The 23,367-nt window shown below is 44.2% G+C and overlaps 1 protein-coding gene across 1 annotated transcript; it reads right to left on the bottom strand.

Moving 5' to 3' along the window:
• Nucleotides 1–3,493: 3,493 nt before the first annotated feature.
• On the bottom strand, nt 3,494–8,355 carry LOC146180208 (doenitin-1-like). The gene is made up of 4 exons (XM_084580348.1): nt 8,313–8,355; nt 6,327–6,512; nt 5,747–5,788; nt 3,494–3,769 (listed from the first exon to the last, which is right to left on the bottom strand). Exons 1-4 carry the CDS (start codon nt 8,353–8,355, stop codon nt 3,558–3,560), a joined length of 483 nt encoding a protein of 160 aa, XP_084436474.1. The 3' UTR covers nt 3,494–3,557.
• Nucleotides 8,356–23,367: the final 15,012 nt, after the last annotated feature.

The raw sequence follows: 23,367 nt of genomic DNA, 5'->3' as shown, positions 1-23,367 counted from the left end.
AAAAACGAAATGTCGTTAGATATTTCACTTTCCCCATCTCACTTCAGTGCCTCGATGTCTAATACACGCCGGTCTCTACTCAGTTTGTATAAGTGCCGCTTCGGAAATCGGCAGCTCATCATTGTCAGCCATGTTTCGAACGATGGCAAAAAGCTGTACCGGCAAAACTGCTAGCTTTAACCCGAGTTGTAAACCTCACTGTTATAACACAACTGCGCAGCTTCATTGGCGTCTGTTTAGCTTCCGCTGCTTCGACCGTAGTTACGGAACCACCAGCCATGAGTGGTATTCGATCAAAGTCCAATTTAAGGCCCGGCGCCCTATTCTCAATACGCACGGCCGCTGTTCGGCGCTATATTGTTTTTCTGACTTACTTAGTCATGTGTTTTAAATACTGCCGCAAAATTTTGAGCTGTAGAAATGGCTTCCTGCGGTGACGTCTAAATGACGTGACCTTGCAAACGGATTTTTATTGTAGTTATTCATGATGCCAGGAATGTACATATCAGTAGTTGTGGATAGAAGAAGAAGGCATATGGGTTACGGAGGAAAGCACTTGTGCTTGTATTCCGAATGGGGGGAAATGTAGAGTTTGCTGTCTATTCAATTCAATTCACTTTAATTTTCTAGGAAAAAAGTACATGCTAGAGAGGTGAAAGGGCTAAAAGCTGATAAACACAGTTTGGCTGGGCCCAGACTCCTCTAAAAGGCCGTAAGCGACAAAAACGCGCACACACTAGATGAAACTTATAACAAAAGAATATTTAACCATCATGGCAAAATTGCCAAACGAAAAATCCTTTAACAAAGGTCCATACACAAACAAAAGCGGAAGCAGATTCTGTTTAAGATTATAAGTGAAAACAGAGCACGAAAACAAAAACAATACTCAGTATGCATGCACAGTAACAATGTATAATAGATGCATATAAGACCTAGTTACATGTTAACAAAATACATTTACTGCCAAGGGGCGCTTCCTGAAATCATATTGGTTGACGATGCGTAGCGGGTAATACGAGATACATCCACATTATATTGTCAGTCAAAATGACGTGTCATGACATAAAGGACGTACTGCTGTTACCATAAATGGCAGAGGTCGGGTGCCACGTTTGGGACCGCTTTGAGGTGTGCTCATAAAAACATGGCGAATTTGAGTTGAAGTATAGGCGGCTGTTAGCTCACCACAGTTTGGTAGACAATTACTCTGGACCGTGAAATAAGCTCAGACATCTTGTTATAATTGCAGAAAGCACTTAAACTACGTCGTAAGGACACTTTTCAGCTACGCATATTGTTAGACGATTAACAATGCAGACGCAGATTTACAGCCGCACGAGGGCCCTCCAGTTGCAAACGCTGTGCCCTCAAGAGGAACTATAGAGGAACCATCAATCCGCGCGGTCGTTGCCAAGCGAAACGATGGCGGTCAGCTAACTCGAGCGGTTGATCAGCGCGAGACAAGGCATTTAAGACAGCGCCGTGATGCTTTCAAACTATATGTCTCGACGGTTCGTGAGGGAGACAACCTGAAGAGGCATATGGTGCGGTGGCTGTGCAATGAACTTGGCGGCGGCAGGGAGCGAAGGATCACCAAGGGCTGCCTTTTTTTTTTTGTATAGAGCTATGCATTCACTTCCATACTGATAACGTGAAGAGCCTTCCCACGATGGAAGAAGCAAGAAAAAGTATTGAACGCTTCTTTTTTCTGCATGTGCCATGTAAATGGCACAGCTTTGCTTGCCACATGTGATGTGTTTCATGGAACGGTTTGCTCAGGTACGGATGCAAGCTCACCATTTCCTTATGTTTTTAGAGAACAAAAATAAATACTCCAGAAAAATGCTCCCCATTTATTGCTTTGCATTTCTTTCCTTTTTCTCCGTTTATCCCCTTCTGCACGTTTACGGTAGCCTACTGGCATCGCCTAGTCAACCTCCCTGTTTTTCGTTATTCTGTCTGTCTGTCTCTCTTTCTCACACTTTTTTCGCGTTTCGCAGGAGCCTTTCGCGCGCAGCGCAGGAAAATTTAACAGACTAAGTGTAATGCCTAGCATGTGCCTTCCATTTAGTCAATTGTGTGCGGCTGGAAGACACACACATACACAAGCACACGCCAGCATATGCACGCAGATGCAGGCGTGGGAGGGTCAAAACGCGGATGCACACGCACGCATGCGCACACACGCACAAATACATACCAATTCTCTCTCTCTCTCTCTCTCTGCACTGCTTTCCGCAGTCTACACAATCAAGACGACAGAAGATGTTATAAACTTAAGCAGACTTGCTGACCTGACTGTAGCTGGTCATAACGTGGCTGTTCGATGAAGGTCGGCAGCACAGTCAGTAGCTAACACTAATTAATACTTTGAGACAGCGAGTGTTTTCTTTCGACATGGACCATACGGTTGCGCGGGCGCCTCTTTGCCAGGCTGGAGCTACTTCGCAAATCTGTCGATTCCTACTGTATAAGACCAGGTCGTAAACCTTTTTGTTCCGGCATTCAAATGCCGCTGATAAGTGAATGTCAGAGGTCAACGACGATTGCAAGGAGCAATGCCAGAATTCGCTTCCAATCTGCGCCGAGCCACTGCTAATATTCCGTTGCCGTTCTTGCTCTACAGTTGTAATGCTCCTAGACTCTCGTTAACTTGTTCAGCCTCTCCGTGCGTAGCTGCTGTCTATTGTCCGACCACACGTATGTCATGACACACTGAGAGCGCAACGCCGCAGCATATTTCACTCGCCCTCACTGGAACCCGTGGCATCCGATTTACGGAATGCACCGCATCGAATCGGTTCCTGGAGCGTCGTCGTTTTTCATACTGGTGGCCCACATATATGAGCAGACGGCAGCACTTATTCCCTGTCAGTTTCTTCTCTTTTTATTCAGAATGCGTAAACCTATTGTGTGCTTACATAACCTGGCAATGCCCTACTGCACATGTCCCTCGTACGTCACAATTTGAAGAAATGTAGAAATTGTCTAGAATAGGACCCTTGTCACCAGAATGTGATAAAGCCTTCGTGACGCTATGTCATCTTGGGACAACTGTGCCCGTCCTGCTTTATTTCGACTTTCACCCGTTCGAAGGATTACAGAATTAGGCACCGGTGTTAGGGTCTTCGGTCTCGGTGCTTATTGTTTACGCTGGCCGGACACTGGCCCAACTGGAGCCAAGATATCGGGCAGAAATTCCGCCTTCCCTTTGTCAGGTAGTTTTGACAGAAGGAGAGGAAATATTTTGTTTTAATAATAGACGCTTCTGAACAGAAATAGGGCAATTAATTTTTTTTAATTTATTCGTAATTTCAAAAAACGACAAGGAGTTTTCAAGTGGTGTTTTATTTGTCTTTAAACTTAAAGGTAACATTTTTAACAAAAAAGAAAAGAACGCTACCGCCTGCTCAATCACAGAATTTGTTTTAGCGCTGAAAACACCAAATCTACGAAGAAATCTCTCGAAGTAAATTAACTTGTATAGGGTTGTCACTCGAATTTTGGTTTTATTTCTACGTTTCCCTTTAGGAAATTACAGCATGCTCATCTCCTTAATTGGCCGATGGTGTACTTTGTGTGGGGGCTGGAGGGGCGCAGAAATCCAGGCAGTCGCGTCGGGTCTCGAAGTTGTTCCCGTTGCTCTGGCAACCACCGTAAACGAACGGCTTGCAGGACCCACTTGAGGCGTCATAGTAGAAGCGCGGCAAGAAGGCCAAGCAGTAGCCAGTGTAAGGAGGCCTACGACAAAGGTCTTCCACCGAGGCTGCGAATGAAACACCTTATGAGCGGAACAAGCCTCTTCGCATTGAACAAAACGGCTTCATGCACTATTAGAGCGAGGGTACTCGAGAATTGCTCTTTATTCCCGCTGTAGTCCACTAGAACACACACACTGTGCATAAGCCATGAAAAATTGAAATGGGTTGCTTTACCACCTGCATTCTTTCTTTGTTTTTTGGCACTTCTTTTTTTCTGTGGCAGGGTGCTCTCTGCTCTTTCTAATCTTAATATTTGATCCCTTCAAGGGGTAAAAAAAAACGTAGGCGAAATTATTTCAAAATCATTTTAGACATTCTTCATAGCTTTTCGGTGAACAGGAGAAAAGAAACTGGTAGCCTGGGAAATGATCATCACAAGGCTTTTTTTATAATATTTCTCAACGCGCTGCGCTACGCCAGCAAACGTTCGCTATGAAAAACATGTCGCCCCACTTGATTGTCTGAACATTTTTTGTACTCGGCATTCTTCAAAACTTCCGTTCAGCTCCGATTATTAGAGATTTTTTTTTTATTTTCCCACAGAGGCGGGATGTAGCTTTATGTAGTATCATTGTGTAGCAGTTCTTGTGTCATTACTTTCCTGTTTCAGCGATAGTGTTGTATGCAATCTGAGGAGTAGGTACTAGCCGGCGTAAAGTCGGATTGACCAGCTTCAGCTACCGAGCTTTAATGAATGTCGCTAAATGCTCAGAGTTTGTTATTTTTGTTTGTTTGTTTCACTCTAGGGGATTAACTCGTTGGAAGCCAAGCGACAATAATATTGGCTGAGATGAAATATTAATAATACTGGCATTGTCTCTTGAGTTCATCAAGCTGATTTCCAATGGGCTAAAATTACCACGGGTATGTACCCCCATATTTAAAATTCCGAAGTTATCCACAACGAAGGTAACCGTGGCTACTACTATCAAGTATTGAAGCCCATTGGAGTGTCGTATGGTTCGTTTGACATCACGAAGTCACGTGTCAGCTGCCAGTTAAAGTTAAATTGCTGTTTCGGCCAGCATTACTGAAAAGACCAGCGCAAAAAAAGAGGACAAAGGAACACAAAACGACAGGACGGGTGCAAGAATGGCCCAACGAGGGCTCAATCTTTGAAATGGGAATCGAACAAACCGGGACCTTTGGATTCAGACATACTACTCCTTACCAACGCAGCCAAATTTGTAGGAGTCGGTTAAAATGAAGGATTTGTGTATTTTTCAGATTAGTGTTTGGCAAAATGAGAGATCCGTAAACGTAACTAAAGTAAACCAATAGTGTATAGCGTGTCTGACTCTAATATTAACGTGCATGGCAAATTGCTGACCTTCCTTGGCGTTGGATTTCTTTACAGGGCAGTTAAATGGGTCACCTCAAACAGACTAAATTTTTATTTAGGGTGTATTGAAACACGTGCTGTTTCTCTAAATGTGCTACACGTGTCCGTACTTCTATTATGTTTTTATGAGATATAAAAGGTCGTTCCTTTCAAGCCACTGTGGCATGGGACTGCGTTGTCTAACATCTTCGAAAAATTAGCACTTCTCTTTTTCCCCACTGAACACTTTGTGTCTATAACTAACTATTTTCTCTTAGCGCGTGTCTCTCAGTCACCCTGATACGATATAGCGGGTCGAGGATCAATTCTGTTTGTGGACCGCTTCCAATGCTTGTTAATTTTATGTCTCAGTAATAGGCACAATGTTTCAAACCATTCTGTCACAGTATTTTGTTTTGTACAGATTGAAGGTAAAATTAGAGTCAGTGTCCATTTTAAATGTATACTGTTAAAGAGTGGCGCAAAGGTGCGCATCACAAACTTCATATCTGTTCTTTTTGTTTTTAATTTCTGAAATACTGACCAGGCTTTAGCCACATCGTGCAGGGCTGCTCACACAGAGCTTTCGTATACGTCTGCTAGGTACTAGGCTGAGGAAGCAAGTTCACACCATTTATAAGTAGAAGTAGCGATCTCTTACCGTACAGAAGGTTCTCCGCCGTTCCTTCAGGCCTTTCGATTGCTGCAAATTAGTAAGACAAAGAGTTTCAAACATAACAGCCGAAAACCACATAGTAGATTTGTCGCTTACTGGCGCAACTTGAAAAACAAACTCAATAATTAAAACTCACGCTAAAATCAGTCATTTTCACTGAATTTTGGGCAGTGCTCTAGAGAATCTGTGAATCGTGCACCTGATTCAAGCGCGGACACGCGTGAGGAAAGGTAGAAACTAAACTGCAATTTGTGTCACTTTATTGACCTTATTTTCTAGTTTCAGTTTTCACTTTCTGATTGCTGTATATCAAAAGCCAATATGGTAAGTCCTCTTTAATGGAGAAATCATTGAAAGAAACGTGCAAGGTTGCTCTCCCTTCCTCGCTTCAACCAGAATCTTCTGGGAAAATTATCACTGTTTTGCACATTGTAGCTGTGATCCCGTGGACTGCAATGAGCAACGCTTCCTAATCCTATCTTCCGGCATAAACGTGCTACGAACTTTGAGGCGAGACGCCTTCGTGGCGGCGTAAAAAGTGCGTCAGTTCAGTCCATGCACTTACTTTTTTTATCAACGCATGTCCTTTCGCATTCTTCCCTTGTCGCGTATCTGTTCTGGTTGCCACCGCACCCTCCATAGAAGAACTCCTCACATTTGCCAGTCTTCACGTTGAACCACCACCTCGGCAGTAGAGCTTTGCAGAGGCCGACATCTGGGTCCTTCGTGCATTTGTCCTCGAAAGAGGTGGCTGCAAAAATATAATCCCGTTTCTCTGAGGTTGTTGGGAACTTTGAAAGCATTGGTTTTTGCGAATAGTACCTTTACTGTCATCTGTCGTCATCAGTGGCCTAGAAAACTGAGCAAACCATGGAAATGATATGATCACATCGAATATGGATAAAAGTTAATTTCTTCTTCAGAAGTCAGGTGTAAGTGATTCGTATTTTGCTCTCAATCCGTAGCATCATATAAATATTAGGTATACAAAAATATGTACCCGTAGCTCCTTGCTGAATAAGAATACCTGTGGAAGACTACGGAGCTCCTTCCTAACATTCCTATAGTAGTTTTGTTGCAACGCTATCAGTGGTATTTTTCCGTCCATGTTCTTGGAAATTGTGCAACTGATATAGTCTTTTGGCGCCACGGAGAGTGTTTGTAAATTTCGACTTTAAAAATTTTTTCCAAGCGTTCAGAGTTATCATCAAATGAGTGACACGCATTGTATTCGATATCGGTGCCCTGACCACTTCTTATCTAGACTAAAGAATCGGTTTTATGAACAAAACCACCTGAAGTATATGTCACCAGATTTCACAGGCAGGGGAGACCTGGTTCGGTCACCCTTATGTTCTGCAGCAGGAAAGTCTAAATATAGTGTAAACATTTTCAGAAGTTTGTCGACTTAAAACAAATACGCGTCTGAAATGGTCATGGCGTAAATTTTGCTGTTAGAAACACGTTGCTTGTTTGATGGTTTGTTCAACGAGTAGGAAGACAGACTTCCTTGCCCATTTTTGTTTTTAGCAGGATGTGGTATATATATATATATATATATATATATATATATATATATATATATATATATATATATATATATATTGTGTGTGTGTGTGTGTGTGTGTGTGTGTGTGTGTGTGTGTGTGTGTGTGTGTGTGTGTGTGTGTGTGTGTGTGTGTGTGTGTGTGTGTGTGTGTGTGTGTGTGTGTGTGTGTGTGTGTGTGTGTGTGTGTGTGTGTAGGACCCCTAAGCGTCTGCGCGACCACACTCATGGTCTAAACATTTAATTTCACCCACGATGTATGTCGAGTTAAGGAAAGGCGCAGCGCAAGGTCAGCTGTGGCCAGTATTGTGCCAGAAAGGCACAGGTGTTATTAAGCCAAGGTTAGAAAAGTATATGTCCAAAGCAACGCTTTACGAGGAAGCTAAATTTAACAAATGAATAAAATACGCGTAAACTCAAATAATTACGTTATTTTGCGGACAAAGAGTAGAACGAGCAGGTCATCGTCTAGTAAGAATATCGACTGAAAAGGGGCGTCTTCTGTATGAAGGTAGCTAGAAATGCAATGTTATTCGCATACCGTAATTTGAATTGCAACTTATAACTCCGATTAAAATTACACTTTTAGCAACCTTCGCACCGAACACATCTTGTTTCATCAGACATTCTCCTCGAACGAGGATCCGCTTGTTTCATTCTAACGCGATTTTAACAAAGCTGACATTCTTAAGTGATCTTACTCCCATTGTGTTCAACTTTTCAATTTAGCTCTGTTGTAAACAATTACTTTTTCAGCCTAGAATTTGCGAACCATGGCTTGATAATAACACTTTTTGGCTTGTTATCGCAGTTGATCCGGCGCAACCTGCTCAAAAGCCGCATCTGTCGTGGACGAACCCCAGCTTAACGTGGGGGTTCGTCCGGTGGGTCGGGTAATGCACAGACTCCTAGTGCCATGCGTGCCACAAACATTCTACAAAAAAAAATAGGTCTTTTTTCCTCCTCTTTCCTAAACTTCAACTAACACTTTGAAAACCAACTTACCAAATGCGGCGCAGATGAGAGCGAAAAGGATACAGAGCTTCATGCTGAGAGTGCTTCTGCCGAAAGATGGGTGAATCCTTTCTGTGGCACCTTTATTTTTATACCTGCTAAACAATTGACGGAAGAGCATTTTGGAACAATCCTATCACTTGCAGGGGCATGTGTCGGATGGAGGCTGTCCTGCAATCAACGTTGCCCTATTAGTTGGCTACAAAGAGGTCGAGATAGAGAACCTGCTTTCATATCAGCGGTATGAGGTGTTTGTAGGTTAAGAAAATGGGTCAGTTTTTTGTAGCGAGGTTCAAAGAACAAATTGTGCATATGTTATTTTGCAACTTCTCTGCTTTCGTTCTCTTGAGGAGCACACAAGTTTCCATGATCCCCACCAAAGTTAACATAAAAGACAACTCAATCTACCTTGACATGGGACAAACTAGTAAATCTGGGCCAGCACCAAGGCCTTGCAAACATGCTAAAGGTTTCTTTCTTGCGCACTTAGTCGCAGGTGTTTCATGATTTTGAATTTCTTCCTCTAAATAGCGAACTCTGTATTTGACATGCCGATTGTAAACTCATGTAAATAAGGAGTTATTATTTTAACTGTGCAAATAGTATTCCGTCCGCCCTTGCATTATTTCAGAAACAAGTCCATTACCCAGATGAATACTTAAACAAATAGCAGTAACAGAAAGCCTTTTCTATGTTTGAGTTTCAGAAGTTTTTGGCAGAGGTAACAAAAGAGAAAACATGCTTTGACAGCAAATATCCTAACCTTTATTGAGTTCCTCATTATACGTACTGAAGGCCATTGCAACTAATTTTTGAAGTTGCAGGTGTTACCTTTCCTCTCTACCTTCTAATATAATCTAGGTTAAGGAGCAGTACAATATAAAACGGTGCATTCTCTGAAGCCACTTACCCGGGGGTCTCCAGGGCGAAGTTACGCTGCAGTAACATTTAAGAATTTGTTTTCTTTTTCAATATTTGCACGTTGTAGTGCGTGTACGCTGGTTATGACGAACTTATGCTCTTTTATGCCAGCTCGTATAAGACACCTAGGTGGCCTATATTTACCCGGGGCTTTCCACTATGTCGCCCTTTATTGGTCAAGTGACATTTCGGTATTTTGAATCGCATAATTATTTTTCGATACGTGTTGTAAAACAGTGCGTGCCAAGAAAGAATGCATTCCAAATATTATAAACTCTTCATTGCAATGGCATCATATAAATTATGCTGGTCATATTTACAAATGGCTCAAGCATAGAGGTGCAAGACGTTTGTTTTGAAACCTCGCGAAGGTTTTCGGCGTATGAGCACCTAGATACCCACGAAATCATGGAATGAAGTGACATGTTGTTGCGATATCATAAGATAAGACGTTAGGAGTAGCACAAGTACCTAAAGTTGGGAAGTCACTAGAGGTATTGCAGACAAGGCATAAAAAGCTTTGTGTAGAAACCAATGAGCCATATCATGCCCTCTTAAGGTCCGTTCATTGCTGAGCATTAATGTATTCCATAATAAAATGGCTCGTGTAGAACACTGTCCAACAAACCTGTGCCATGGGTTTCATGGCGCAGGTTTGTATTGCTTTCTTTGAATACGCATGTTATGAGCTACATACGTCGGACACTCAGTCAAGTGTTACCTGGAGACCTGATTAGTGCCTCGTTGGCATTACCGGTCCTCGGTATGTGACTTCATATGAATACAATTTCACAAGAAAGAAACACCTCATGTACACATAATTCAGTTCAGTTCAGTCGTTTAGTCGTGTCCGACTCTTCGTGACCCTATGGATCATGTCACGCCACGCTCTCCGGTCTCTCACTATCTTCCTAAGATCACATAACTTCATCTGCAGTGCCTCGAGGATGCCATCTAACCATCGCGTTCGCTGCCTACCCCTTCTCCGGCGACCCTCAACCTTTCCCAAGATCAAATCTTTCTCCAGCGAATCCTCTCTTCTCATCAGATGACCAAAGTAGCTTAGCTTTCACTTTAGAATTTGACCCTCCAATGAGCAGTCAGGGTTTATGGTCGACATTATCGACTGATTTGATCTTCTGGCAGTCCAAGGAACTCTCAAGAGTCTTCGCCAGCACCACAATTCAAACGCGTCAATTCTTCGGCGGTCAGCCTTTTTCACAGTCCAACACTCGGATCCATACATCACAACTGGAAAGACCATAGCACGAGTTATACGGATCTTGGTTGGCAGACTAATGTCTCTGCTCTTTACTAGGCGGTCAAGGCTAACCATTGCTCTCTTTCCCAGAAGCAGGTGTCTCCTAATTTCATGACTGCAGTCTCCTTCCGAGGTAATCTTGGAGCCCAAGAAGCGACAATCTGTCACAGCTTCCACTTCTTGTCCATCGATGCTCCAGTACTTGATAGGGCAAGACGCCATGATCTTTGTCTTTTTAATGTTCAGTTTAAGCCCAAACTTCTCACTCTCTTCTTGTACGCGCATCAGAAGTCTCTTGAGTTCCACTTCACTTTCTGCCATTAAAGTGGTATCATCCGCATATCTAAGGTTGTTGATACTTTTTCCAGCAATCTTCACTCCAGCTGAAGACTCGTCCAGGTCGGCCTTCCTCATGATGCACTCTGCATATAGGTTAAACAGGCAGGGCGACAGTATGCAGCCTTGCCTCACTCTTTTCTCAATCCGAAACCAATCAGTAAGACCATGCCCAGTTCTGACTGTGGCCCCTTGCCCTTCATACAGGTTCCTGAGGAGACAGGTGAGGTGAATTGGAACTCCCATATCTTGGAGAGCTTGCCACAATCTGCTGTGATCTACGCGGTCAAACACTTTCGCATAATCAATAAAGCAGAAGTAGATGGGTTCCTGGAACTCTCTTGCTTTTTCCATGATCCAGCGAAGGTTGGCAATTTGGTCTCTAGATCCTCTGCCCTTGCGAAACCCAGCTTGCACGTCCGGAAGCTCCCGATCCACATACTGCTGCAGCCTACCTTGGAGGATTTTCAACATCACCTTGCTAGCATGCGAAATAAGCGCCATCCTGCGGTAGTTGGAACAATCTTTGGCACTGCCTTTCTTTGGAATGGGGTTGTAAACTGCCCTCCTCTAATCCTGTGGCCACTGCAGGGTTGTCCAAATCTTCTGACATAATGTATGCAGAATGTTATTAGCGTCATGGTTGAGGTTTTGAAGCAACTCAGCTGGAATGCCATGAATTCCGCTAGCTTTGTTCTTAGCAAGGCTGGCTAAGGCCCATTCAACTTCACTCTTCAGGATGCCCGGCACGAGATCAGTAATCACAACCGTCTTATGTTGGGTTTGCACATTCGGGTCCTTCTTGTACAGTTCTTCTGTGTATTCCTGCCACCTCTTCTTTATCTCTGCGGCTTCAGTGAGGTCCTTGCCTCGTTTGTCCTTTATCACGCCCAGCTTAGCACAGAAGCTTCCTTTGATATCTTTGATTGTCTTATACAGAGCTCTTGTGTTCCTCAATTGGCTGTTGTCCTCAACTGCTTGGCACTGTATGTTCAGGAAGGCATTCTTATCTCTCTTTGCTATTTTCTGAAAATCCGCATTGAGAACCTTGCATCTTTCTCTTTCCCCCATAACTTTTACCATCCTCTTTTCCTCAGCTATTTGCAAAGCCTCTTCAGATAACCAGTTTGCTTTCTTGCATTTATTTTGCTTTGGAGCTACCTTAGTAGCAACTTCTTGTATTATATCACGAACATCAGTCCCCATCTCTTCGGGCTCTCTGTCTTCCAGATCTAATTCTTGAAATCGATTCCTCACCTCCGCAGCATATTCTAATGGAATTTGATCCAGATCATACCTGACAGGACTTCTAGTTTTCTGCGTTTTATTCAATCGAAGCCTAATTTTGGCAACAAGAAGCTGATGATTGGTGCCACAATCGGCCCCAGGCCTTGTTTTTACTGCTTGTATAGCGCTTCTCCATCTCTGCCGGCAAAGAATATAATCAATCTGATTCGTGATTCGTGATTCATGTTCGTGATATAATACAAGAAGTTGCTACTAAGGTAGTTCCAAAGCAAAAGAAATGCAAAAAAGCAAACTGGTTATCTGAAGAGGCTTTGCAAATAGCTGAGGAAAGGAGGATGGCAAAAGGTATGGGGGAAAGAGAAAGATACAAGGTTCTCAATGCGGATTTTGAGAAAATAGCAAGGAGAGATAAGAATGCCTTCCTGAACATACAGTGTCAAGCAGTTGAGGACAACAGCCAATTAAGGAACACAAGAGCTCTGTATAAGACAATCAAAGATATCAAAGGAAGCTTCTGTGCTAAGCTGGGCGTGATAAAGGACAAACGAGGCAAGGACCTCACTGAAGCCTCAGAGATAAAGAAGAGGTGGCAGGAATACACAGAAGAACTGTACAAGAAGGACCCGGATGTGCAAACCCAACATAAGCCGGTTGTGATTACTGATCTCGAGCCGGGCATCCTGAAGAGTGAAGTTGAACGGGCCTTAGCCAGCCTTGCTAAGAACAAAGCTAGCGGAATTGATGGTATTCCAGCTGAGCTGCTTCAAAACCTCGACCACGACGCTGTTAACACACTGCATACATTATGTCAAAAGATTTGGACAACCCTGCAGTGGCCACAGGATTGGAGGAGGTCAGTTTACATCCCCATTCCAAAGAAAGGCAGTGCCAAAGATTGTTCCAACTACCGCACGATCGCGCTTATTTCGCATGCTAGCAAGGTGATGTTAAAAATCCTGCAAGGTAGGCTGCAGCAGTAAGTGGATCGGGAGCTTCCGGACGTGCAAGCTGGGTTTCGCAAGGGCAGAGGAACTAAAGACCAAATTGCCAACCTTCGCTGGATCATGGAAAAAGCAAGAGAGTTCCAGAAACCCATTTACTTCTGCTTTATTGATTATGCGAAAGCGTTTGACTGCGTAGATCACAGCAGATTGTGGCAAGCTCTCCAAGAGATGGGAGTTCCAATTCACCTCATCTGTCTCCTCAGGAACCTTTATGAAGGGCAAGAGGCCACAGTCAGAACTGGGCATGGTCTTACTGATTGGTTTCCGATTGAGAAAGGGGTGAGGCAAGGCTGCATACTGTCGCCCTGCCTATTTAACCTATATGCAGAGTGCATCATGAGAAAGGCCGGTCTGGACGAGTCTTCAGCTGGAGTGAAGATTGCTGGAAAACGTATCAACAACCTTAGATATGCGGATGATACCACTTTAATGGCAGAAAGTGAAGTGGAACTCAAGAGACTTCTGATGCGCGTACAAGAAGAGAGTGAGAAGTTTGGGCTTAAACTGAACATTAAAAAGACGAAGATAATGGCGTCTTGCCCTATCAAGTCCTGGAGCATCAATGGACAAGAAGTGGAAGCTGTGACAGATTTTCTGTTCTTGGGCGCCAAGATTACCTCGGAAGGAGACTGCAGCCATGAAATTAGGAGACGCCTGCTTCTGGGAAAGAGAGCAATGGTTAGCCTTGACCGCCTAGTAAAGAGCAGAGACATTAGCCTGCCAACCAAGATCCGTATAACCCGTGCTATGGTCTTTCCAGTTGTGATGTATGGATGCGAGAGTTGGACTGTGAAAAAGGCTGACCGCCGAAGAATTGACGCGTTTGAATTGTGGTGCTGGCGAAGACTCTTAAGAGTTCCTTGGACTGCCAGAAGATCAAATCAGTCGATATTGTCGACCATAAACCCTGACTGCTCATTGGAGGGTCAAATTCTAAAGTATAAGCTCAGCTACTTTGGTCATCTGATGAGAAGAGAGGAGTCGCTGGAGAAAGATTTGATGTTGGGAAAGGTTGAGGGTCGCCGGAGAAGGGGTAGGCAGCGAACGCGATGGTTAGATGGCATTCTCGAGGCATTGCAGATGAAGCTATGTGATGTTAAGAAGATAGTGAGAGACCGGAAAGCGTGGCGTGACATGGTCCATAGGGTCACGAAGAGTCGGACACGACTGAACGCCTGAACTGAACTGAACTGATTCCTGTACAGACCGCCCGGTGAAGTCCATGTGTACAGGCGCCTCTTGTGCTGTTGAAAATGAGTATTCGCTATGGTCAGGTTGTTTTCTTGACAAAACTCTACTAGCCTCTGCCCAGCTTCATTTGGCTCGCCAAGACCGAACTTGCCTATAATTCCGGATATTTCTTCACTCCCGACCTTAGCATTCCAGTCTCCTATGAGAGAACGACGTCTGATGATGGGGTGCCGTCTAAAAGGCATTGTAGGTCCGCATAAAATCTCTCAACGTCAGCTTCTTCAGCAGTAGTGGTCGGTGCATAGACTTGGATAACTGTTATGTTGAAAGGGTGACCTTGGATCCGAAGTGACATCATTCGGTCGTTTTTGGTGTTGCACCCTTGCACTGCTTTGCCCCTTCTTCTGTTTGCTATGAGAGCGACCCTATTCCTTCTCTTGGATTCGTGCCCACAATAAAAGACATAATGGTCGCCGGAGTTAAATTCTCCCATTCCGGTCCACTTGAGCTCGCTGATACCCAAGATATCAATGTTCAACCTGTCCATTTCTCGCTTGACAACATCCAGTTTACCTTGCGTCATAGATCTTACATTCCATGTTGCTATGTGATATATCTCCTTGCCACATCGGACTTTCTGGTCGCTTCCCGACACATCCACAACTGAGCGTACTTTTGGCTTTAGCCCAGCCTCTTCATTCGTCCTGGAGCTACTAGGAATGTAACTTGCAAGGGTGGAAGAACGGGCTAGTTGGTAAATCGTCTTGGAAATCAAATTAGCGCACTTCAAAACAAAGACACAGGAAGAGAACGACAACACAGTGCTGTGTTGTCGTTCTCTTCTTGTGTCTTTGTTTTGAAGTGCGCTAGTTTGATTTCCAAAAAGAAAAGCTACTAGGAATCGCCCTTTGTTCATCCCCAGTAACATGTGGGACGCCTTCCAACCTGGGGGGGGGGGGGGGGGGGGGGGGCTCATCTTCCGGCGCCATATCCTTAATGGTATTGTGACTGGCCATAGGGTTTTCTTGGCAGGAAATACTGGAGTGGGTTGCCATTACCTTTGCCAGTGAATCACATTTTGTCAGAACTCTGCGTGACCTGTATATCTTTATGGGGCCCTACACAGCAGAGCTCACGACTTCATCGAGTTTCGCAAGCCCCTCCGCCCCGACAAGGCAGTGATCCATGAAGGGGGACACATAATTCACGAACACCTAATACTAAATGAAATGCACAAGGATTACGAAGCGTCTTGTTCACATCCACAAGTTCTCCACATAAGACGGAAGTAAATATACACACAAAGCTAGTGGGAGAACTTATTCTTGCTATTAGAGCGCATATCTATTTTTACTGCTACCTGCTATGCACTGTGTCTAGCTATAAAAAGTAGCAAAGGGGAGTATTGAGAACAACTTCAAATATATCAATTCGCTAAGCGTATTTAGAGCGCTCAATATTATAAACACCGTTACGGCATTATTCGCCGAAGTAATACACATAAAGGATCAAGGACACGCAAGATAACATTTTCTGTGTTATGAGCCACATCGGAATTAGCGAAAATTAGATTTATTTATTTATTTGAAAATACTGCAGGCCAATATTTTGGCCCATGTAGGAGGGGCAATAGAAGACATTCAATGCTTCAAAGATAAACAAAAGGTACAATAAATAGGGAGCTCAGGCGGTTGCAGTCAGTAACCTAAAACAACAAAAATACAGCACATGTTTACTCATTAAAATGCTCCTCTATAGCTTTACTAAAGTTGGGAAACTAGAAAATGGCCTCTGGAAGACAGTTCGAATCGGCAACGGTCCTCGGAAAAAAACTGTGCTTGAAAGTGTCAATCCTTGCAAAAATGGGTTCGAGCAATTGAATTCGTGAACGATGCGCTTTGCGCGACAGCTCTTTGAGAATTGTAGGTCGGAGTATGTTTAACTTTTGCGTCAAAATGATATGCATAAACAATAAACGGGACATCTTTCTGCGTAGTTTAAGTAATGGGATATGGTTGGATTTCATTAGAATCGAGGGTTAGTTAAAGCCTGACAGCTTTCCTTTGTACCATCTTTATTCGGTATACGTCTTTCTTTATAAATGGATCCCATAAAACAGAAGCGTACTCTAATTTACTCCTAATAAATGTTGAGTATGCAATAACTTTTCGCTTACTTGGTGCATCTTAAAGTCTCCGCCTTAAGTAGCACAGCTTGGAAAATACCGAGGAACATATGCCATTTATATGGGCAGTCCATTTTAAATCATGTGTTATTGTAGCTCCTAAGTATTTATAATGTGTGAATTCCTGAATGAAGCAGTTTAACAGGGTTTAAGTGAAAGAACTAAAATGTTTTTTACGCGTGATGAGCAAAAGAACAGTTTTTTCTAGGTTCAATTGCATATCCAATTTAACACACCATTCATGAACTGCTAAGAGTGAATTTCGCAAAATGTAGTGATCATTCTGTTCCTTTATGCTCTTAAAAAGTATGCAATCGTCAGCAAAAAGCTTTGAGGAGACATTCTCTGAAATGGAAAAGAAAGATAGTATGAGGGGTGCTGCACTGGTATACTAAACCGAAGAACTTATGCTTTTCAAACAAAGTACACTGTGAGCAGTGTGATCAATGACAGTCTAATTGTAATACTGAAGTAACTTTCACGCCGTACTTAGTATAACCCATCATAAGAGAAGGGAAGACATGTCCGAAGCAAGGGCGGTTCTCTGCAGTCACTGTAAGTCGCCTGCACTTTGAACAGATGCACTTCACACAAAATTTCGTTCCTGCATGCGAGCTGTGCGCAGCAGAGATGATAACTTGTACCTTAAGTGCACCCTTAAGCGGAAAACATACCTCACGATTTGAAAACAACCACTTCCTTAAATGAATGTCTCAATGACTGTGGGGAGCTCGGCTGCTGATCCCGAGGACGCTAATGCGATCCCAGCCGGCTGCCGTGTTTCGATGGAAGCAAGATGAAATCCGCCCGTGTATTGAGCGATGCCAGTGTAGCCTTTGAATAATTCGTTTATGAATATAGTAATTCAACGACAAAGTACTGAATTGATTTAATCTACTCATAATGATATGAAACATGATACGTCACAATGGTAATACGCATACAGTTCACCGATTCGCCTGTAGATCTGAGACCACACAAAGGCTCTCATTTCCAGCTGGGTCAGGGCCTTTTCTGACAGCATGTTCTCGCAGTTATCTGCTACCGGATGGGGGGGGGGGGGGTCCCATTGCGCTGTCCCATTTACGGGGGCAGGCAGAATATATGGCAAAGTATAATTTCCAACAGCCTTACTTGTATTAGCAAAAATAACAATCCGGGCACTTCGCTTTTTTTTTTTTTTTTGTATATGCATGAGGATTTGAAGTGAAATATGAAGGAATGCGACTTATCATCTCGCAGCTGTCATTCTCCCTTTTTTTTTAATTCATACCCTGAATAAGTCGTCTATCGAACTCTCTGGAGCGCGTTTTGTGATGAATCTATTCTAAGGCGAAATATTTCTTTGGCGATGGTGAAAATGTCGCGTGTGCGTAGTTAGTTTCGCGATATTGTTGACGAGGCGTATCCGCGTGATTCCACGAGATGTGCTTGTCTAGCGTTCCTGCCATTGCTACAGTGTACTAGAATACTTTGGGTAGTGGAAAAAGCGGCGGTCAGCGCGTGAGGCACTTCATGTTAACTCTACCAGGTGGCGCTAGCGGTGCCTAACCGAGCAGCATTCAGAGACCGACCGTAGCCAGGCAGCAGCAACCACGGAAGTTTTCTTTATTTTTGCCACATGTAAGAGTAGTACTCCCGATGGAAACGCTCTTATTTGCTTATGAGCGAATTAATCGAAGTAATATGACTTCAGCAAGGCTAAGGTTTCGTCAGATTACCTCAGGTGAGCAGACGGCGCAAGGCACGAAATGCGTGAAGCTTCGCGTTTACTTCAGTAACCAGTCAGACTTTGCTCTGAACGGTGACGTCTGCGTCATTTTACTGGCGGGTTAGTACGAGCAGCTCCTGCGAGAGGCAAACAGCACATTCTGGGCCCCCACTTCGCACTCCAGTTCTCTTATCACAGGCGCTCGCCTCTGCGACACTAGCAGACAGCATCGCAACACCTGCGCGTTTTTTGTTGTGTAGTATCCCGTTCCTCGTGTCGCCAACTTTTTTTTTTTTCGAAAAGTTTGCCACAAGGCATAAGTTGAGAAAGGGGGAATGGGATGCCGACCTCTCCTCTGTTGTTGTGAGTTTGTCTTTTTCTTCAAACACGCAGGTCAAAGCTCTAATTTTATTTAGTACTGAAGCTGATAAAGTTAGCATTGAGGAAAAAACACCTTTACAGATTAAACATTTATTTAAAATCACTGATTCAAGACAAGTGTAGTAGGCATAATCATAAAACAATTCGTTCAAAGCTGGTGTTCGAAACTGTTCACACGAAAGCGCATTGTTCTCTGAAAAACAAGCAAACACGCTCATGTGCAACGGCTTAGCTTTAGGTAGTTAACGGTTTCCCGTTTCTGGCCCCTGGTGCGATTAAGTGCCCTTACAAAGAAGTGTAGACGTGTGGTCACATAGAAGGCAACCATTTGGACTGTCAGCGACTCGGAATGATTAACACATCCAACGCTCTCTTGCTGCTTTTTCTTTATCAAACTAACAATGTCCATAACACTGTCATGATGAAGCTCATGTAAGCTGAAGCAACTAGTGAAGAGGTCTTCGAGTTTATATATGAACCGGAACAGGTGACCATGAGGGTACAAGGGACCACCTTTGTCCTTCAACCTCGTGTAGTCAGCAGCACCCAGCAACTGTACACTCTCCTTGCTTGTTAGGAGCAATTTGTGACACTCTTCACAGTTTGTTTTGAGGACAAACTTCCTTGATACATATCCACATATGTAAAAAACTAGTCTTGCATCACTGTTTGCAACAACGTATGGGGCATGATCTGGAACAACATTACTGATGTGTTGCTCTGCACTAGTTAGGTTGCCATCTTCAAGCAATCTTTCAATGAGGTCCTGTTTGCTTTGCTTACTAGGGCCTACTCCATCTGGCTTTAGGAGGGACGACAGCACACCTGACTCCGCATTCCCATTTGACACAGATTTAGCTAGCCCATAGAAGCTTAGGCAGCCAACCGTTATCAAGAACTGTTGCGGTGTGGGATGACTGTTGCACCCAGATGATTGTCTTACAATCCCAAAAAGGTTTTCGACACGGTCTTGACTCAGCTTCGATGTCATTATATACTTGTAGCCAACATGTTTTGACAAATAATCGAGTATTGATAAAACACTAGCCACAGTAACTCGAAGCCCCACTGCTGTAGATGTGGACAGGAAACCCCCTTGTCCCCCAGCATGAAGCTACCACTCTGTGAGGTAGGCCAGGAAAGACAGCAACTGGTCCTCAGCGACAGATCCAGGCCGCAGGGATTTAGCAGGGAACCGGGACGTCATAATGTCAATCAAGTCTCGAATCATTGTGCAGTACAAATGTATGATAAAAAGATGTTTGAAATACTGAAGATAATAAGTGGTTGTTACACTAAACAGCACTGTATTCTTTTTCATTGCAGCCGACCAAAAAATGGCTTTCATGCTTTTCATGCTTAGACAACAAGTTCATTGAGAACAGGACATACCCAAAAAATGTGAGCACTGGATCTAGGCTTCCCCAGCTTGCTTCAAGCTCGGTCTTGTAGAGGCGGAGGCCATTGAGGACAGTGTCGCCAAACAGCTGAAATGCATAGTTGACCCTCATTTTTTCAAAATTATTCGGGTTGACGTGGCAGCTTCTGATCCCGGGCATAGCTTGAAGTGTAACATTAGATCCATCAACTTACAGGGGTTCTCGCACAGGCCGTAGTGACACCTGTTATACACATAAAAGATATATTTTTTCATGAGAAATTGCACATAACTACACATATGGCTCAATGCTACTTGCTCCGAGTCCTTAGGAAAATAACAAAATGGAATGCTGCTATTACCTCGCCTGATGGGGTGTTGAAGCTCGACTTCAGGAGTCCATTCCTAAGGCATTTTACCAGATGAGGGAAATCGGATACAAAATGGAGTGAGCGGCTGGGATCCACTGGATGTTGCACCTTGTTCCTAGTGAAAGTTGGAGTTGCCCGAATACCCATGAGCGCCCACATCCTCCTGTTCCATGCAGCGCCATCGCTGGTAATAAAATCAACAAATAAGCCTGCTTGCTCAGCAAGGATTACAGCCTCTGTCATGATTTTTTCTAGCAGGTTTCCTTTCACATTGCTGTGTGTAGCAAACACAGCAATAATTTGTGTCCAACTGCCAACAAAAGGCACAAAGACAATTACCATCCCGTGGTCACACACTGCATGTTTGTCAGTGTCTGGGGTGAAAGCGCCCAAATCAACGAACCCATCAATGTGGACACCAGGTATCACAGGAAGGTTCTCTGAAAGTTTCATTTCGTCGACCAAGAGTCCTCCGTGTTTCTTGAAGACATCCATTGAGCTCGTCTTCTTCTTTAGCACATCGAAAACCTTTCTGCTGAATCCGAATCCTGACCTGTATTCCCTAGTGTAATTGTGTAGGGTGACTTTTGACTGTAGAACAAGGATCTGCTGCTTGCGCATATGTTCATACAGCTTTGGTCCTTTCATTTTCATAATGATGCATTCAAGCATCCACTCCTTTGAGTAAACCATACCTTTCATGCTCTTACGCTTGGCTGCCGCAAAAATGTGATGGGCTGCTTGCTTTTGCTTAGGTGGCAGGATTTCTATTTTTGTTTTGAAAACTTCTTCAGTATTGCGACTGTTCTGGTCCTGCATTCTGAGAATATGCTGCTGCAGTATGCACAGGCGTGAGAGAAGGCGCTTTGTCTTTTGCCGGGAAAACTTCAGCGAATTTCGAAGGTTTCTTTTCACCGGTTTCTGCATTTTTACTCGAAATCTTCTTGCCTGGAGCCCTTTCCGGAGGTAGCGACAGGCCAGACAGGCAGTACCTGTAATTTAAAAGCATATGATGTGAAAAATGCTACATACAAAAATTTAGCTCTATGTCCTCTTTGCTACAATATAGTTTCCGTAAATGAGTGGTAATACAGGCCTTTGGAGGTGTAATTAACAGTTGCATCAGCTAAAAGAGATTAAAACCAAAAATATGATCACTATTACTCAAACAGCATAAGATGCATAATTTAGGAATGATAAGCTGCGATTATGTACTACATTATTTTTACAATGATCTTCCTTGCTGATTAAAAGTACTTTCATTGCAACCTATTCTATCTTGACAACGAAATATAGCTGCTTACCTTTGTCAGTAACAGTCCCTGTACAGGACTTGCTGGACGCACTATCTTGTACGAGGAGCACAGAAGCCTTCAGCCGGTCTATAAGGTGTTCAGCGTAGTCGCTGGTGTACTGCTGTCGGTCCATCGCTCATTTGCAAACAATAGCAGTGGCTGTTTGATGAAGAAGTTTTCGAGCGTCTACCACGGTCTTAACTTCAACTTCTTTCGCTTCTTTGACATGAAAATAAGGGCGAGCGAAGACCCGTTTCCTGTCGTCTGCAGTAAACACCAGCAGCTTCTCGTGCGCGACAAGAAATGGATCTCTGGTCACGGTAGTTGTAGCGTACACAACTCCATCAAAATCGGGCACATTAAGTTTTGTCCACGTGCTCGGAAGGATGAGTTTGTCAGCGATTTTCTGCAATGAAGCAGGCTCATTGGGCTCGTTCAAATTCGGGCTCACGCTCTCGTCTTGCACATTTGTGTCGTGCTGACCGGAATCGTGAAAGTCACGCCGCAACAAGCGCACTTTCTTGACCGGTGCCACAGCACATGCAACTGGACGCTTTCTCTCTCGTCGTTTTTGCTGAACTTGCTTGGAAAGGTCGGCCGGCAAGTCGGGCAGCAAGGTTGGGACCGCATCAGCGGTCAGTGCAGGTTTGCCACGAGGGATCCTCACTTCTTTGTCGTCGATTTTGTGCACATAATGCCGCACGATGAACGACGCTTCGAAATGCCTTTCGCACACTGCCGACGTTTCCGAGAGTGGCTTGTCACTGCGGTGCAAATTCCTCTCCCACTGCTGTCGTTGGACTTTGCCTTTCGGAGCTTTAAACAACGACAACGTCCGTCCGTTCAATTCACGAAATCCAGGGTACCCGGTCTTACAACCTGGCGCGTAGCAATCCGCTCTTTTGGCTTTCTTCTCCATGGCTGCAGGCGAACCACTCACTGTTTGTGCGTACAACGCAATGCAAGAAAGTATAAGATGTCGGAAACGCTGTAAAAAAAGCAGACACAGCGTACGTGCACAACCTAGATGGAATTGAACGGCGGCGCAACACGGAAACGGACACAGACAAGAAGGGGACACCACGTTTCCGTGTTGCGCCGCCGTTCAATTCCATCATGCACAAACTCGCCCCCCAGGCAGTTATTCTGTGCACAACCTAACTAACAGCAACATACACGTGCTACTATGGCGCCGATCTCCTCGGTTTCTAGACGCCGGCGCCACGCGCGGCGGTTAACAGAAATGGCAACAGCCCTCTCATAGGCCGCGCCGCGCGCTCTTTCCACTACCCAAAGTATTCTAGTACACTGTACCATTGGTATTGGAGCATAGGAGGCGAGACGATGAGCAATGCAGTACCTCCAATGCCACACTTCAGAAGCACTGCAAAAAAGACGCGCATAGGAACGTCACGCCCCAGGACCTATGGTGTACCGTCCAATCACAAATTTGCAGGAGCACTGCTGCAATGCCACGGTGGTGCAGTAGTTCAGATACCCGACTGCTGTTCCGGAGCACCCGGGTTCAAAGCCTCGATGGAGGCACGTGCGCTGACATTGCACAGCACACTGACGCCTCTACGTTTTAATGGAGGCGAAACGGAGAGGCGTCATTGTGCTTTGCGATGTCAACGCACGTTAAAGATCCCCAGATGGTCGTAATTACTCCGTGGCCCTTCACTACGGCTCCTCTTTGTCTCTTTTCACTTTCGCCCTCAACTTTCTCTATTCCTTACGGCGACGTTCAGGTGCCCACAGGACAAG

This window comes from Amblyomma maculatum, chromosome 9 (assembly GCF_055883805.1).
Source record: "Amblyomma maculatum isolate TAMU_Amacu chromosome 9, ASM5588380v1, whole genome shotgun sequence".
NCBI classification, from domain to species: domain Eukaryota; kingdom Metazoa; phylum Arthropoda; class Arachnida; order Ixodida; family Ixodidae; genus Amblyomma; species Amblyomma maculatum.
Note: the sequence above shows the minus strand (reverse complement) of the source record. Positions and strands in the feature narration are given on the sequence as shown.

Bases quoted from the DNA above. Each gene is read 5' to 3' on its own strand.
- LOC146180208 (XM_084580348.1), bottom strand. From the start codon at position 8,355: ATGAAGCTCTGTATCCTTTTCGCTCTCATCTGCGCCGCATTTG. The intron at 5,789-6,326 runs GTAAGTGCATGG...ACTAATTTGCAG, and splicing joins GACATGCGTTGATAAAAAAA to CAATCGAAAGGCCTGAAGGA. The intron at 3,770-5,746 runs GTAAGAGATCGC...TTTCATTCGCAG, and splicing joins GGCGGAGAACCTTCTGTACG to CCTCGGTGGAAGACCTTTGT.